The sequence below is a fragment of the Ceratotherium simum genome, chromosome 39, assembly GCF_057802395.1.
Source record: "Ceratotherium simum simum isolate JZ-2026a chromosome 39, ASM5780239v1, whole genome shotgun sequence".
Classification (NCBI taxonomy): domain Eukaryota; kingdom Metazoa; phylum Chordata; class Mammalia; order Perissodactyla; family Rhinocerotidae; genus Ceratotherium; species Ceratotherium simum.
In genome coordinates, this window is record NC_141938.1 from 14,475,176 (window position 1) to 14,493,743 (window position 18,568).

At 46.8% G+C, this 18,568-nt stretch overlaps 1 protein-coding gene across 1 annotated transcript; it reads right to left on the reverse strand.

Moving 5' to 3' along the window:
- Positions 1 to 510: 510 nt before the first annotated feature.
- Positions 511 to 16,870, reverse strand: LOC106803694 (uncharacterized). Its single transcript, XM_014796016.2, has 4 exons — positions 16,780 to 16,870; positions 5,198 to 5,324; positions 3,970 to 4,150; positions 511 to 3,543 (listed from the first exon to the last, which is right to left on the reverse strand). The coding sequence occupies exons 1-4, from the start codon at positions 16,780 to 16,782 to the stop codon at positions 2,268 to 2,270; spliced, it is 1,587 nt and encodes a 528-aa protein (XP_014651502.1). The 5' UTR covers positions 16,783 to 16,870; the 3' UTR covers positions 511 to 2,267.
- Positions 16,871 to 18,568: the final 1,698 nt, after the last annotated feature.

An 18,568-nucleotide genomic window follows, 5' to 3' on the forward strand; every position in this document is an offset into this window, starting at 1 on the left:
CATCCAGTGGAAATAACACAAAGAACATCCCTGGGCAAGATCATCATCAATGGGTCACCCATCATAGGGAGAAAGTCCTGTAGTTCCTCAGCACAATTACTGCTAACAAGGAGACAGGGACAAGATATTTCCATTCGAGTATTGATTTTCCATCAAACCACTAAGAGCTATTTGGAAAACAAACAGAAGCAGAATTTCCAGAAATTGGTAGTTTACTCAAGGCAGTTATGTCTATAAACTGTAGTTCTCCTAACTCATTCCCACCACGACTAAGTGCTCCCTCACCAGGAATACTGTTGGTCCTACTTGTCCACAGACAACTAGGGAAGATATACGTCCAGTTCTGCCTCCCACACTGTCGATCTGAAAGACCAGGACTCCCTGGTCTCGCTGGAGACCAGTGACACAAGCAATACTTAGGGTTTCACTGTTAGGAATGAATAAGGCACTTTAATGAGAATCACGGTAGCAGCATAAGAATTAAACAAAAACACACCAGAAAGAAAGATGTGAAAAGGTATATGTTGTTGGTACTATTACCCCAGAACATATACAGAAAAACTGACACAATTACAAGAATAAGTTAATTCTCTAGAATGGAATATTTTAACATATCCTATCAGTTAATGAAACATAAAACATAACACTTGTAAGTATACAACAGATTTGAAAAAATAAGTAACGTGTGCTTTCTAAGAAACAATCTAGAGAACTGTATTTGACAAAAAAAGCGTACATTATTTTGAATAACATAAAGAAAGAACTAAACACTGGGTAATCACATATAAATTTAGAAACTAATTAAACATACTGGTTTTATCATTTAGAGACCAGTCATTAGAAGACTTGGAAATGAAGCAGGCCCAGGATGAGAAGATCACCATGACAGCCTTAAGTGGTCTGAAGGACACCAAAGAGCTGCAGGAAAATGCACGGAACTGTGTCAACCTGAAAAGCAGGGGCCGGCCCTGTGGCTTGGTGGTTAAGTGCACGCGCTGTGATGCTGGTGGCCCGGGTTCGGATCCCAGGTGCGCATCGAGGCACCACTTCTCCGTTCATCCTGAGGCCGAGTCCCACATACAGCAACTAGAAGGATGTGCAGCTACGACACACAACTATCCACTGGGGCTTTGGGGGGAAAAATAAAATAAATAAAATCTTTAAAAAAAAAAAAAAGAAAAGCAAAGAGGGTCCACAATGGGGTAGCTCGTGGGAGAGTCTGTGGAATCTGCTGCCTGAGAGGGAACTCACGTCAAACATGGACTTTGGATGGGGGCTGTTCCAGACAGGCAGAGCCAGAAGTCAGAAGAGTGTGCTGTGATGCAGGCCCACCAGGTTCCCATGCACCTGTCTCCTGACAGGACAGAAGATCTGAGAGTCATGGCTTCCTCACTTCTCCTTTCCAAACCTCATGCACCTTCCTCTGCTCCTGAACTTTACCTCAGAACCACAAACAGAAGGACTCTGGGATACATGGTTTCCCCTCTCGCCCAAGCTGACAACACAATTCAGTAGAAGCATCTGGACATCAGCTCTCATCTTCAGGCCACAGCTCTCCAGAACTCAATGCATCATGTCCATTTCCAAGATCAAGGACAATGAGCAGAGGTCAAATTATGAACATAATCAGAAAGGACTGTCCTCTTTCAAGATCTTTCCACAATTGCTAACTTCTGTGAGGAACACAGATGTGGTATCTACTAGCAATAAACAATGTGGAGGATACACATTTCAATAATAAAGACTGAAGAAGAAGGGAGATATGGAGCCAGAAAATTCTGGTATGTGCAGGAGTGGACCAGAAAATACATTTCAGCAATACAGGTCTCATATCATGATCATATACTTTTGTCTAAAATTGTATCAAGTTGCACATGAAAAAAAAAACCACTTAGCACCCTTGGGTCCCAAAGACATTTAATGGAAATGAGACAACTTTTATATAAATGTACACATATTTAAAATCTGAGACAACAAAATATATGTAGTACAGATGATAGGGTCATAGGATATTATTCAGTGTTCATATCAGCAACGTGAACTAGAAATTAATACAATGGGGATCCCTACACAGGATGATACACTTACAAAGAGAAAACCATATATATAACAATTAAAAGATTTCTGTCCTGCCCTGAGTTTTCAAGTAGAATGAGTGAGGTGATATACCTGAAGGTTTCCCAATATTTCCGTTCATACGAGTGTGTTTGCTTGCATTTACAACAAGGTTTTAAGGGAGAATGAAAGCTCTCCCATAATCTTTACATTCATGGTTTTCCCCCAGTGTGTGTTGTCACATGTACTCGCAGATTTGCGGGATGCCTGAAGGTCTTGCCACAGAACTGACATTCATAGGGCTTCCCCCGAGTGTGTGTTCTCATGTGTGCTCGCAGGTTGGCGGGATACCAAAAGGCTTTTCCACATTGCTGACATGTATAGGGTTTCTCTTCATTGTGTGTTCTCACATGTTTCTGTAAGGATGAGGGCCAACGGAAGGCTTTCCCACAGTGTGAACATTCATATGCTCTCTCTCCAGTGTGCGTTCTCACATGTCCCCGAAGGGAGGAGTGACGAGTGAAGGCTTTCCCACAGTGCTGACACTCAAAGGGTCTCTCCCCAGTGTGTGTTCTCGCATGTTCTCGAAGGGATGAGGAACAACTGTAGGCTTTCCCACATTCCTTACACTCATAACGTTTCACTCCGCTGTGCATTCTCACGTGTCTTTGAAAGTATCGAGGATGCCTGAAGGCTTTCCCACACTCCTTACATTCATAGGGTTTCTCTTCACTGTGCATTCTCATATGTTCTCGGAGGGATGAGGAACAACTGTAGGCTTTCCCACACTCTGTACATTCATAGGGTTTCACTCCAATGTGTGTTTTCACGTGTACAGTAAAGTATTTGGCACAACCGAAGGCTTTCCCACATTCCTTACACACGTAAGGTTTCTCTCCAGTGTGCATCCTCATGTGTCCTTGCAGGGATGCAGGATAACTGAAGGCTTTCCCACACTCCTGACATTCATAGGGTTTCTCTCCAGTGTGTGTTCTCATGTGCCGTGTAAGGTAGGACTCATACATAAAGGATTTCCCACATACCTTACATACATGGATTTTCTGTCTAGAGTGAAGTCTCACATGTCCCTGAAAGGATGAGGGGCAAGTGAAAGCTTGTCTACATTTCTTACACTCAAAAGACTTTTTACGACCCAGACTCCTCACATTTCTCTTAGATGCTCTCCCAGTATCCTGACATATATTTGGTTTCTCTACAAAGTATGTTTCCATGTGAGTACTCAGGCATGAGACACAACTGCAGGGCTGCCCACATTCCTCACATGGATAATGTTTGTCTCCAGTGTGAGATCTTTGCTGATTCCTAAGGAAAGAACAATCCGTGAAGGATTTTCCACACTTCGTGCATTCACTGGGTTTAACTCCAGTCAGATAACAGTCATGCACAGGAAGGTTTGTAATCTGGTCCAGAATTTCTCCACAGTGATCACCTTCATTCCTTTCACAGAGACCCTCCACGAAACGACTTCTGTTCAAAATAGGAAGCACACCGTTAGGGACTAATGATTATAAGTGATTTCCTTATTAATGATTTATTGACAGTCCTCAATGATTATTCTGACTAGGTACTGGCCATTTACAATGAATAGGTATGTTTTCGGCACTGTCTGCGTTGTTACAAAGTGGAAAAAATAAGTGCTCTGGCTGAGGGCACAAATATAGCCATAGCTTTCAGAATTTATTACATACAAGGTTTCCTGATCATTGTTGATCAGGAATCATTATTGATTTGTGTTTCAGATGCTCAATATCTACACCCCATTTATGAAAATCTTGTTTTGTGAAAATTCTTTGAGGACACAATTGTGTAGCTAGGTTTCTACTTTTTTTTAAAATGTCAAGTGAGAGTAACACTCTGCTGAGATCCCATACCTCCTGTGGGAATGCCACTCACCTCACACATCTCTCCTGGGTTTGGTGCTGATCTCCAATGTTATGAAATGTCCAGCTTTCTCCAAAAACAGACCAGGAATCATTTCCTGTGAATGTTACTATTTTCTCTTCACTGGATATTTCATTCTCCAAAAAGTCCCACTGAGAAAATGATCCACTTCTTTTAACTTCAGTGCAACAATCTGCAACAATCAGTGGCATAATTTAATTTCTTGGGAAAGAAATGGTGGCATAAAAAAAGAAAATAGACCGTATGTGGATTTCTTTTCACACACTGCTCCAAAATGTAAACACATTTTATAAGGAAGAATGGACACGCAAACAAAGAAAAACTCTCAGGACCTCAGCTATTTGGGACCTTGGTAAAAGCAGGGAAAATGAGTCAAAATTGCAGCCTTTTCATTAAGAAATACTTCAAAAGAGATGGAGAGTGATGTTGAAATAAATACTATCAGGAAAGCAAAGTAGGAAGGAACTGGGCAAAGGCACATCCTCAAATGCTCCCCTTATAAGGGGAGATAGAGACAGTCTTCCCCAGGGCGAGAGGATGGATGAAAATTTAACAGGGAAGTAGGTAAATGACACACGTCACTCTCTCAGTGACTGTGTTACATCTCTAAGTGGACATGTCCAAACATCAGTTCCTCATCCAGAACCTGTTCCTTCTGAGGGTGGTTGCTCTCCTGGTGTTCTCAGGCACAGAGGCCCTAGAGGAAGCCTTTCTCCACGGCCCCAGCTGCCATGGGACATGGATGGTGTGTGCGGCTGGTGACTACTCGAGGAGAAGAGCTCACCATGAGGGAGGATGGAGGGGAACAAACATTCCATGAGATGGGCCCATACTTTGTCTTCAAGACCAGTGATGATAGATAAGTGTGAGGTTAATCGTAGCAAAGTTACCATGTCAACTGTGTGTTAACCACAGTCTAACTGTCACAGGGTGGAAACCATAAAGCTGCTCTCACTGTCCCAAAGTGACACAAGAGCTTATGCTCAAGCTTATAAAATTAGAGACCCTCAGACTTTTCATCAAGACTAATAAAAAGTCCATTTAATAAATGAAACTTGTTTTCATGGAAAAGCTATTTGACTCTAAGTGGTTCCAAAAAGCTTGGACAGTGGCTCTCTTTTTTCCCACATATTCCCATTTTTGGTCATCATAAGAAAGGTCAACTGTAAGAAATATTTGTTCCCTAAAAGACTAAGTGAAGGAATGAAACCGTCCTCACCCACTGAGGCCAGGTTCCTGCAGGTCTCCAGCATCACATCTCTGTAGAGCTTCCTTTGAGCACCATCCAGCAAAGCCCACTCCTCCGGGGTGAAGTTCACAGCCACGTCCTCAAAGACCACTGAGTCCTGAAACAGCCCACACACTCTATTTCAGCCAGGCCCCAATTTCAGCAGTGTGTGTGGGAGGATGAGAGTCAGGGACCTGCACTCAATTCCTAGGACTCCTGAGCTCACACTCTCGTGGGAAATGACAATAAAGAAGCAAATCAAATGCAGTATATGCAGTGATGGTAAATGCTTGGAAATGTGAAGCAAAGTGCAAGCACAACAATTGATAGACTTATACATGCATGATTATAAGAATTATTTTTCCTCAGATAGAGCAGATTCTGAGGTAAAGACTGAAAAAGGGAATCACCATTCAGATATCATGGAAATGGACACTTGGCTCGATCTAAAGTTATGTCCTTGTCAGCTCCAAGAACTGGAAGCAGAACATCAGGATGTTGTGAACATTGAGATTTCCAGTGCTGCCTGAGCTGAACAATCTCTCCTTGGAGGGAAAACATTGAAGACCCTGGTCTAATGCCCTCACATCTGACAAAGGCAAACACGACCCCCTCCCCAGGATGAGGGGGACACTGTGGGCACAGACGTGGGCCAGGTCCTGGGGCCAGGCACACCTGATGGGTAAGAGGAGAGCCTGGTTCCTGAAGAAGTTCTCAAACTGCAGGGCCTGTCTAATAAAGAACCAAGTGCCAGAAATTTGAGGAATATGGCCCCACAAAGAAGAGTCGCTGAAGAATGTCATGGTAATGGAGCCAAACTTGACTTTAACAGAGAGGAAAACACACCTAATTAATATCTTTAGAAGAATCTGGAATGATAGCATACCCATGAAGTAAAGTGCAAACAATTATGAAAAAAATCAGACTGTTTAAATAAAAAATATGTTCTTAAAATCTAAAAAAAACAAAAATCCCAACTACATCGGCTACAGAGAAGGTCAGGTACCTCACCTGGGATAGCAAACGGGGTTTGCTAACCACACCTGATAGGAGACTCGTATTCTCACTATATTTAAAAAACTCAGATGACAGCAGTAAAAAATGAAAGACAATGTTATAAAAACAAAATAATTAAATAATGGACAAAGAATGTGAATAGACATGTCTCCAAAGAAATGCAACTGGGCAATAAGCACATGAAAAGATGCTAGACATCAGCCACCAGGGAAATGCAAACCGAAACTACAAGCAGACCCTCTTCACACCCTCGAGGATGGCTATAAGATGGACAAACAAGTGCTGGCGGGACGTGAGGAAGCTGGAACCCTCACACGTTGCTGATGGGAATGTAAATGGTGCAGCCACTTTGGAAGACAGTCTGGCGGGTCCTCAATGATGAACACAGACCTACCATATAACAGCAATTCCACTCCTAGGTATCCATCTACCCAAGAGAAGCAGAAATAAACATCAAAACAGCAGCATGATTCATAATAGACGAAACATGGAAACAAAAGTCCATCAAGTGATCTGGATAAGCCAAATGTGGAATATTCATACAACAGAGTATGATTGGAGAATAAGAGGAATGAAGTCCTGGTCCACAGCACAAAATCAATGAACCTTGAGAACAGGAACCAGCTTCAGAAAAGACCACATGAAGCAGGATCTCAAGTATATGAATTGTACAGAATACGCCAATCTATAGACATAGAAGTAGATTAATAAATTGTCTAGAACCCAGGGAGGGGGTGGACTAGAGAGCGGAGTGACTGTCAGCAGATACCAGTTTTCTTTCTGGGATGATAAAAATATCCTAAAATTAGAACATCGGGATGGTTGCACAATTCTGTAAATATACTAAAAACCACTGAATTTTATACTTTAAATAGGTAAACTTTATGGTATGTAAATATTATTCCAAAGCGTCTTAAAGATAGATCCAGACAAGTTAAAAATACATCCTTCTTGGGGGCCGGCCCGGTAGTGCAAACGGTTAAGTGCTCTGCTGCGGCAGCCCAGGGTTCGCCGGTTTGGATCCTGGGCGTGCACCGATGCACTGCTTGGCAAGCCGTGCTGTGGCGGCGTCCCATATAAAGTGGAGGAAGATGGGCACAGATGTTAGCCCTGGGCCAGTCTTCCTCAGCAAAAAAAGAGGATTGGCAGATGTTAGCACAGGGCTGATCTTCCTCAAAAACAACAACAAAAAAAAGAAAACAAAAAAAAAATACATCCTTCTTTAGCTAATGGCAATTTTATTCAAAAACAATAGAAGTCTGGCAAACAAAGTGTGGAAAAGGAACAAAATTACAGATTTTCAGAGATTAAGCAGACTGAGGAGCTATTACAAACCACTTGTGGGAAAAGATATTTTAGATTAGATATAATGGGATAAATGTACTGACGTCAGGAAACATACCTGATACGATGCAGTGACCAGAACATCGGAGAATGTCTGTGCTCATTAAAGAAACGAAATCTGTAGATTCAAATATCCACACACTCTAAATGGAAATCTTATATAGTTCACAGATCAGATACCAAATATTCAAAAATCGGTGATTTCAAATTGTAGAAAGAAATTGCAGAATATTATTACCAACACCAGAATGGGACAATTCAAACAATATTCACACACAATGACATTCATATACACTAAGGTAAAGGGCTTTTTAAAAGCAAATCTAACACATAACGCATAAACAGCATAATGAATCAATTTCATTTTATTCCAAAAACGCAAGATGGATGAAATATTGATTCTTCAACGGGTATAATTTGTGCCTTTATGGAAAAAAGACACTGGAACCATAGGCTTCCTGTCCACACCTGAAGACACGCATGTCTCCTGTCAGTGTTCATTAATGACAACACACTGACAGACTAGAAGGGAACATGCATAATCAGAAAAAAATGGTGTCTACAGAAAACTACAGCCAACTTCCTCTTTAACACGAAATGTGGACACTGTCCTTCTGAGATCAGGAACAAGGAGGTGAGGACGCGCATATGTACAATTCTATCACGTGACGGCCAAGCCAGTGCCGCCACGGGCAAGAAGATGTTGGTAAAAGATTTACAAAGGGAAAAAACTAAACTGCATGATTAGTAGATGAAAAGATTTAGTATTTAGAAATCCCCAAACCCTAAAGACATATTATTAAAACTTATAACTGGCTTAGGAAGAGTGTGATAAAAAGTATAATATTTGAAAGTCAATTTCATTTCTATACACAGTGAAAGGAAGAAAAGGACATTTCAGGATAACATTTAGTCTGCTTCTCCCCACTCTCCCAGGCACCCCATCTGCTGGGGCCATCAACTGTCAAGGCTGTGACAAGTGCCAACAAGGACCAGGAGATGGACTAGAAGCATTACATTCTATTTCTAAAGGAGAGGGAAGTTTCTGGGAACTCAGTCCAGTTTCCTTTCAATATGGGGTCAAAATGGTGATCCCAAAGCCTGGTTAATAGATTTCCTGGACAGAGACACAGCCCCAGACACACCCTCCACGTGCAGCTGTAACACAGAGCATGTCAGCCAGGTTCCAGGAAGCACAGCGGTTCATCTTGGAGCCGCCACAACCCAGGTATTGTCTGAATCTGCCACGGACAGTTTCCGAAGAATCGTCCCACTAATCCTGTGACTTCCATGAGCAACATCATCTCAGTTGAAACTCCTAACATGACCCCATCAAGCAAGAAAAAAACAAAAATAACTTTCAAAAGCACAGAATCGTAAGCTGGCAGATAGATCAGCAAGGAGATCCTCCTGGAGGATGGGCTGGGCTGATGTGGTGAAGACTCGTAAAGGAAACCTACAGTTTCTCATCTTCTGTGTTGGGAACAACCCAGCTCTTCCCCCGTGAGTTTCTTCCCTGTGTGTGTCTCCTGTACCTTCACAGAGAAGTCTTCACTTCTGAGACATCTGGTCACCAGTGTGTGGAGGTTTTCCCCACACCAAGCAATTCTCTACAACACCAGCTGGGTGTCCTACATGTTAACTCAATTCTGACACCATGTACCCAGAGATAGCGTCAGATCCCACAGGTAAGGCTCAGGTCCACAAGACTGCCCCTAACCGCCTCCCATCCTCCAAACACACACACACTGCAGTCGTCACCTGTGCTTCTGGCCAACCACCTACAGATTAGAGGTTCCAACGACCCCTCCTTGGGTTTCATTAATTTGCTAGAGCAGCTCATAGAACTCAGGGAAACATTACTTGTGTTCAGCAGTTTATTAAAGGAAGTGATAAAGCAAACAGATGAACATCCAGGTAGAAGAGATGAGTAGAGCCAGGCATGCGGGAAGGGGCGGAGCTTCCACGCCCTCTCCGGTTCACCACCCGCCCCACACCTCCATCTGTTCACCAACCTGGAAGCTCTCTATGAACCCTGTACTATTGGGATTTTTATGGAGTCTCTCATCACATCGGCAAGATCCATCATTAGCTTCATTTTCATTCCTTCTCCCCTCTCAGGAGAATGAGGGCAGGGCTGAAAATTCTAAGCTTCTAATCCTTGCTTGGTCTTTCCAGTGACCAGACCCCATTCAGGAGCCCACCCAGAGTCACCTCATTAGAGCAAAAGACACTCCTATCGCCCGGGAAATTCCAAGGGTGCCAGGAGCCCTGTCAGGAGCTGGGGGCAGACACCAATACGTATTTTCTATTATCTCACAAGCCTTCAACACAACTGGCTCTAAAGGTGATGAACTGCGCTCAGACCCAGAGTTGAGGAAAGAGCGTACTTGAAAGAGTAAAGTGGGCCCAGGGGCCGGCCTGGTGGCATAGCGGTTAAGTTCACATGTTCTGCTTTGGCGGCCCGGGGTGCACCAGTTCGGATCCTGGGTGTGGACCTACTCACCACTCATCAACCCATGCTGAGGCTGCATGCCACATAGAAGAGCTACAACTCTAAAACTATGATATACAACTATGTGCTGGGGCTTTGGGGAGGAACAAGAAAAAAAGAGGAAGATTGGCAACAGATGTTAGCACAGGGCCAATCTTCCTCAAAAAAAGAAAAAGTAAAGTGGGTCTAATATCTTTCACGACTCTTTTCTGGAAGGGCGGGGGCTTTCTATAAAACACAATTCTTGGTATGTTTCTTAGGTAAAAAATGTAAGCTGACAGTTCATGGAGAGATGTGGTTGCATTAAATTATTTTCACAAACCTGCCTTCATAAAAGGGGATCATGTCACCCTTAGTGCACTTTATGAAGCCTGCTCAGCTTTGAAAATAGGCAAATATGAGGAATAATAATCAGTATTAATTTATAAGATCTTATTCTGGTGGATGTGATATTTTTAAAGGTGTGTGAAGTCCTTTTCAAATTCTCATCCCAGGGGCCCGCTGGTGGCATAGCGGTTAAGTTCGTGTGCTCCACTTCAGCGGCCCGAGGTTCGCAGGTTCGGATCCCAGGCGCAGTCCTACGCACTGCTTATCAAGCCATGCTGTGGTGGCGTCCCATATGACATAGAGGAAGATGGGCACAGATGTTAGCCCAGGGCCAGTCTTCCTCAGCAAAAAGAGGATCCGCAACAGACTAGCTCAGGGCTGATCTTCCTCAAAACAAACTCTCATCCCAATTGAGTAAACTTTGAGTGAACAATTATTCCACCACATGATCCATATTAATGGATTTCTCATATTAAGTCAAGTCTCCATCTCGTCTTTCTCTTTATTCCTGAAACAGAAATTGCTTCAGAAAAATTTAAGTACCGATAGTAAAACTTTACACATAATCCTCTTTGAGTTACTTTTTATTTCTCAAAGGTGAAAGTTCCTCCTTAGTAAATAGATATCTGTCTACACTTTTCTCTTGGTGGGGACACGATGTGCGTGGTCATAAGTGCTCTCAATGGCATGTGGGAGAGCAGAATATAAAAACAAACCTGCCCGATGCATTTGAGGAGAAATGCTGGTTCCTATTTAAAACACGTCTCTCTGCTGCATACACCAGGATGGGAGAAAAGGATGCCTTCAAATGTCATTTTTGTTTTGCTGGAGACAATGAATCCAAGAAATTCCTATTTATCTTCTATTCTGAGTTTTTAGTTGTTTGATCACTGAGGTCTTCTAAATGGATCAACAAACAACCAAATTTCAAGTCTTGCTTCTTTTCAGAGTCTTTTCAAGTACCCAAATGCATCTCTCACCCTGAGCTCTTTATAATAACAGACACATAAATCTCTCCAATGCTGAACTGTAGTACATCCTTGAGTTTTTAAAATCATTAATAGAGAAAACTAATGGTGTAGTTTTACCAGGAAAAAATACTGTAACAGAAGAAAACATTTGGGGCCGGCCCCGTGGCTTAGCAGTTAAGTGCATGCACTCTGCTGCTGGCGGCCTGGGTTCGGATCCCGGGCGCGCACCAATGCACCGCTTCTCTGGCCATGCTGAGGCCGCGTCCCACATACAGCAACTAGAAGGATGTGCAACTATGACATACGACTATCTACTGGAGCTTTGGGGAGAAAAAGGGAAAAAAAAGGAGGAGGACTGGCAATAGATGTTAGCTCAGAGCCAGTCTTCCTCAGCAAAAAGAGGAAGTTTGGCATGGATGTCAGTTCAGGGCTGATCTTCCTCAAAAAAAAAAAAAAGAAAGAAAGAAAGAAAACATTTGTGTTTATTCATAGCTCAAGAGATTTTGTATGTCACAGCGAAAAAGACTATGAAGATAATCACAGAATCAGATTTTTAGCAAGATTCCAGCATGCAAACTCATAAAAATAAATCTCAAGGTATTCTCAAATCACTAGAAACAATCAGTTGAAAAATAAATTTTTAAAATAGCCCTTTAAAATTAATTGCTATTGCTATTGAAGTATTTTCTTTAAGTCCTAAAATATGTCTAATGAAGGATATAAAATGATTTACTGGAAATATTTGAAAACGCCATTAAATGACACCATAGCAGAATGAAATAAACGTAGAGATGGTGCATGTCCTCACAAAGGAAACCATGATGTCCACTCTCTCAAACAGGTCAAGAGTTGTAAGAAAATTCCATTAAATCTACAACCAGGTGTGTTTTGGGTTGGTTTATTTCTCTTTTGCTTGAACTTAAGAAAAACTACTTCTAGAGCCGGCCCCATGGCTTAGTGGTTAAGTGCGCGCGCTCCGCTACTGGCGGCCTGGGTTTGGATCCCAGGCGAGCACCGACGCACCGCTTCTCCGGCCATGCTGAGACCACGTCCCACATACAGCAACTAGAAGGATGTGCAGCTATGACATACAACTATCTACTGGGGCTTTGGGGGGGAAAAAAAGGATTGGCAATAGATGTTAGCTCAGAGCCGGTCTTCCTCACAAAAAATAAAAAGTAAGAAGAGACCACCAACATGTAGAATACAGAGAAAGAAATACTAAACCACGATCTGGGAGAAGATATTTGCAATACCTAGAAATGAAAAAGGATGACTGTCCAGACCATGGAAAGAAAACATAAGAAATCAGTAACACACAAATGAATTCGAGGGGAGGACATGACTGAAATCTCTCTGAAGGGAGATGAAATGCCTCACAAGAAATGCTCAACCCCAATGGGAATCAGTACAAACCAACGTGGAACCCCGGGAGACCCCGCTTCACACTCGAGATGGACAAAAGTCAGTTACTCCAAGTGCCAGAAATGACGTGGAATAAACACACGTGTGCGACAGTGAGACACTCGATTCCCATACCCCTCCATCCGCATTTCCTAGTAAATTGGAACTTACCCATAATCTACAAGCCCACAGTTATTCTCCAACGTGTAAAATATTTATGACCCATTTGCACCTGGAGACAAACACAAGAATGACTGCAGCAGCACTGCCGACAAAAGGGAAAAATCAACTTGAGTCAACCCGGGGCCCACAAGGACTGGAAGGGAGGAGGCACCCGGGTGACCCGAGCCTCAGACACCAGAACAGACGTGAAGCTGCAGAGAGCAACACACAGAACCAGGAGCGGGTCACCCCAGGGGAGTAGCTGGGAGACGCCACCAACCAACCAAGAAGATACAAACCTTACACCTTCACATAGTGGGGCAGCAGTCTGAGTGCTCGAGCGCCCTGGGGCCACCCGGCAGCAGGCCCGTCAGGAGACGGGGAAGATGAGCCCAGCGTGAGCCCACTCAGACCAGCACCCGCACCACAGCCCACATGGCCACCCGAAGGCACAAGGTGGAACCTGACCCTGAGCTGGGGGCCCGGCCCCCTGCTGAGAGGGAGCCAGGGTGGCCCCTCCCAGGAAAACCAGCAAAAAGTTGGCCATTGATGATAAAGTAGCTAGGGACTCAAGATTAAAGTTTGTTTCCTTTTTGCAATTACTGGCTGTAGCCTTTAGCTGTTTATCCGCCCAGTGTTAACTGTGCCGCTTAGGCAATATGCTGACTCCCACTAGGTTCCTATAGAAAACATCTCCTTGAAGCCTGGGTCACCATGGTAATGGATGTTTGAGCTGTTTTTCAGGAATTAGAGCCCCTTGTCCACTTCAGGCCGGTTGAGACCACCCACTCATCAACTGGGCCCACGTAGATGTCCGATAGGCGACCTTTTGACGTCAAGAGGCTAAAAACTCCACCCTCGGGTCATGCCAATGCCGCCATTTTGTGAACATTCGTCCTATGAAGAGGCATGAAGTCTGACTACGCCTGCTCAGATCATCAATTACCTCACCTCTCCTCACCTCCAATCATCTATCTCCACATTTCAGACCACCTTGCCCCCTTCCAGATAAATATCCCTGAGTCCCTGTTTTCAGGGAAGCGGATTTGAGATTCATTCTCCCATTTCCTCACGTGGCTGCCTTGTAATTAAACCCTCTCTCTCTGCAATCTTGTCGTCTCCGTGATTGGCTTTCTGGGCGGCCGGCTAAACGAACCTGGTTCAGTAACACCAGGGAAGGAGTGAGGGGACCCTGAGACCCCAGGACTGAACTCAGGAGCTGCCCACACCCTGCTCCCCCTCCTCAGTGTAGAAACACCCCCCTCCAGGCCTCAATTCTCCCCGGGGAGGAGACACTCAGAGATCAACTTCTGACCTGTATAAACTCTCACTTCCATAAACCCTTCCAGCAGCAGATGAACCCAAGGAGTTTCCCCAAGTCTGACCTTCACAGACTCACTCAGTTTGCACACACCACACTTCACTCCACCCACTCTATGGAGGATGCAAAACCGACCCTCAGGACACAGCCCCAGGGCAGCCCCACCCCGCCCCCAGCACCTCTGCAGGGGGGTCTCCCTGCCCCTGCTCTGTGGCTGCTCTCAGCACCAACAGCTCCTTCTGCGGTGGTTCTGGGGGTGGAGTCACCTGCAGGGGGGAAGCCCAGCAAGACCCCACTGCCCCTTCCTTCACCTCCCACGCAGGATTAGCTTTAGGGGCAGCTTGTCCCCAGCCCAGGAGATGCACCTGCTCCAAGACCCCAGGATCATTTAAATGGGACACAGACCCCATCCCCAGTGTGTGGATGAGAACCCACAGAATCCCGCTTCCCTCTGTGTCAAGAATACAGCAGGGGAGGGGAATTCTAGGGCACTTTTATGGTTTTAAACTGGTCACTGCTTATCCCTTCCAGAAAACAGACACTGGTTCACTACTATCCTCATGAGAACAAACTGTAAATCAAAAAATCAGCAATGAACACGTCTCAGTTTCACAGGTCACAATGCAAAGAATTTCCATTAACCTCTGACAACCAGCTATTAACAGGACAGGATCACACAGCATCACAAACTCTGCACCCTGCATGGCCGAGTCACTTTGATTTTCATGAACCTTTAAATCCACGACTCCCCCCACTCACATGAAGGAATGGGACTGCATGCACTTTCCCCACAATTCTCCTGGGAGAGAGGACGTTCTCTGTACTGAGACACTCTCCGCAGCCGCGTCTCTGGAATGCCCCGGAATAACACGAGTCAGCAGAACAGGGCAGAGACCTGAGACACTGACACCCTCACTACGGGGAAGAGACGAGGCAAAAACCAGTGATTTCACACCTGCTGAACCTGAGGCTGGACTAAGAGAAAGCTATTTGTGCTGGGAGAGACACAGAGGTCAGGTGACAATGCGGAATCCTCCCTGAGCCCTGGGCTCCTGGAAACATCCAGGGAAGGTGAAAGGAAGCCCCCCACCCCCACCCCTAAGACTCACATGCAAGCCCCCCTTGTTTATCCAGGACAAGGCCAGACACAGACCCCTCAAATCTCCATTCTGTGTCTTGTCAATGATTAGCTGAACTGCTCGTCCACTGACAAGCAGGACAAATAACAAGCAGAACGAATGCGCGTTGGCCCCACTGGCTCAGCCTCTCTCCCCCCGCAGACCCCTGAGCTGCGGCCGCCCTCAGCCTGGTCAGCAGACAGCCCCTCCCAGGACAGGCTGGGCTCAGGGACCTGCCAGCCCAACATCACGCCTGCTTCTCCCGGTCGTGTCTGCTCCTCTCTGCACAGAGACACTCCGCCCGACTCTGGAGACGCCTGCAGATCTTAAGGCCAGAGCGCCCCTCCCCCACTGCAGAGCCCCCGCCCCCGGGGCACTGCCCCCTCTCCCCGCCCCTGCAGGACTTCTCCTGTGTGCAAGTCTCTCTGAGCTCGGATTGTGCATTTCCCACAGGCCTGACCGCGTGTTCACAACCGCCCCTTTCTCACCCGACTTCTCTCAGCCTCTGTCCTCCCCCAGGCCCCGACTCCCCGCCCCGTGGGAACCAGCACAGCGATGCGCACGAGCCCTGCGGCCCTGGGCCCGCGATGCGCTGACCACAGGGTGGGGAGAGGGGTCCCGTCAAACCGCCTTCCTGCTCACCCTTATTTAGAAAACGCAATCCCTTTTCTGCTTGGTTTGAGAGGCTGGCACATCTCTGAGACCCGAGCCTTGTCCCTAGCGCTTCAGTCTTTGGGATGATCAAAACAAGACCACAAGCCCCAAATGGAGTCACTTATGCTAAGCCGTCCGCCACCAAACTGAGACTTAATTGCAGTTTCTGCCTCTCCCAGGACTGGAATCGTAAACCAGTCAATCAGGAATTACCTGGTCAGCACCAGTGAAGTCATCTGCCTGATGGACGCCTGCCATCCCCTAATGGAACGGGACCTTGCCACAAATACGCCCGTTTTTGCTAATAGAACTTCCTTGTTCCCGCTCCCTCCTGCCTGGAAGAGTCTTTCCTTTCGTGCCCCTCCTCCAAGCTCCTTCTGTCCGCTAGAACGGACGCCGCCCGATTTCACGAATCGGTGGGAAAAGCCCATTAGAGCTATAGCATTTACTCAGCTGAATTTTGTTTGTTCACAGGATTGAGGTCTCTCCCTAACCTAACAGGGATTTGATTTTATCTTCGAGAAGCCCCTGACCGCCCGGGGGGGGCGTCCCTCCCCCTCGACCCCGCCCGGCCAAGGACTCGGGGGACCCGGGACCCCACGCGGGGCCGGGACGGGAGCCGGGACCCTCCCCGCGGCCGAGGGCGGGGACTCAGGGGGAGGGGACCCAGGGGGGCGCGGGGAGACCCGGGCCCGCGGCCGCTTCCAGCCGGTTCCGGCCGGTTCGCACCAGCCCCTCCCGGTCCCGGCCCGCGCACTCACCATCTCCGCCCGCTCCGGACTCTCCGGGCGGCCTCCCCGCGGCCCCGCGGCCCCGGCAGGTGAGAGCGACGGGGACGGAACACCCGGAGCCGCGCGGGGCAGGTGGGCGCGGGGAGGCGGCGGGAGGAGAGCGACGTCCACGCGGGTGCGAGCGCGCCCGCCCCCGGCTCTGATTGGACGGGGCTCCGGGAACCTGCGTCCTGATTGGGCCGTATTCTGGGCGCCTCCACTGCCTTGGCCCCTGATGGGACAGTGATCCTAGACCCGCCCCCGGCGCCCTTGATTGGACAGCTGTCCAGAGCCCGCCCCTCGTCCTTTTATTGGGCAGTTTCCCCCCCCCCGTCCCGCCCCCGAGTTTCTGATTGTCCCCCCCCCGTCACCGCCCCGTTATTCCTGATTGGACAGTGTTCCGAGTGACAGGCGGGGGCGCAGGTCACGTGGCTGAGCCAGGCGGAAGTGCGAGTTCCCGGTCTCAGCTTTTCCCTGCCCGGCCTCCTCTTCGGACCTGGACTCGCCCGCTCGGGTCGTGGGATTCAGCAGAGCCCGCTCCCGGCTGGAGGGACCCGGCGTCTGCCCGCAGCTCCGCGGCCCCGCCTGCGTCCTCCTTCATCTGGAAATCGTGACTTCGTTTCCCCGCGGAGCGCCCCCTATCCGGACCCTCGACAGAAGAGGGCTTGGTGACCTCCGGAGTCAGGGGTCGGCCTGGGGACCAGGTCACCGTGGATCTGTATCCTTTGCCAAAGAACAAAGACACTCAACAGTGAGGTCACCGCGTGCAAGGCTCGGTTTTGACGTGTGACCTTTGACACCCGGAGGCCCAGCTGTCCTTCCCCGCCCCCACCTCTGGGGCTGACCAAGGTCCCATTTCTTACCCAACCTTGTCAGACTTCCTTCCCAACAGGCCCTGAGCTTTGGGTCACTCCCCCAGTCTGAGCAAGCTCTGAGATGCTGTACCAGCCCCTGGTCAGCTTCTCCCGAGAATGGGCTGACCGCAGGAGGCCCTGTCCTCTCCAGCCGTGTGCTCCTGCAGCCAGCTCCTCTGCCCAATTTCCCCTACTGCTCACCCTCCTTACGTAGTAACAAGAAGCTCTTTTGCGTCTGAGTTGAGACCTTGCACATCCCTGAGATCTGAGCCTTGTCTTTATTGCAACAGTCTTTGTGAATAAAGTTTCTCCGTATCTAAATGTAGACTTGTTTTTGTTAGGCATAGTTTAAATCAGGAAACCTGCAGCTTCCCGAGAGCTCGGTGCTGGTGGGAAGTTGGAACACAGCCCCGGAGCAGGAACTGTTGTCAGAACAACCACAAGACCCGAGATGTGCTCATGAAAATTCGTAGGTGTACAATTTACACTGGAAAGGAATTTATTTTAGGTCAGTTTTTGAGTGTGTCCCTAGAGAACTTTGAAATATAAAAGGCTGATACCCCTAAGGCAGTTAAGTTCCTATTTAACTGATTTAAGAACAAAACAATAAAAGCTTATATAAATTTGGGATGGACCAGACAACTCAACACACTTACTGAACGGGCTAAAACTCCTAATGCATTCAATAGGCTGCCTATTTCAGACAAATCTTTCCAGGTCGAGACGGGATGGAAATACGATCTCTAATATTACGTCATTTTATTTACAAACAATGTTTAAAATTCGTTTTTCTGGGTTGTGTTTTATGTTTTATGTTTTTATTTATTTTTTGTGTGTGTGAGGAACATCAGCCCCGAGCTAACCTCTGCCAACCCTCTTTTTTTTTTTGCTGAGGAAGACTGGCCCTGGGCTAACGTCCATGCCCA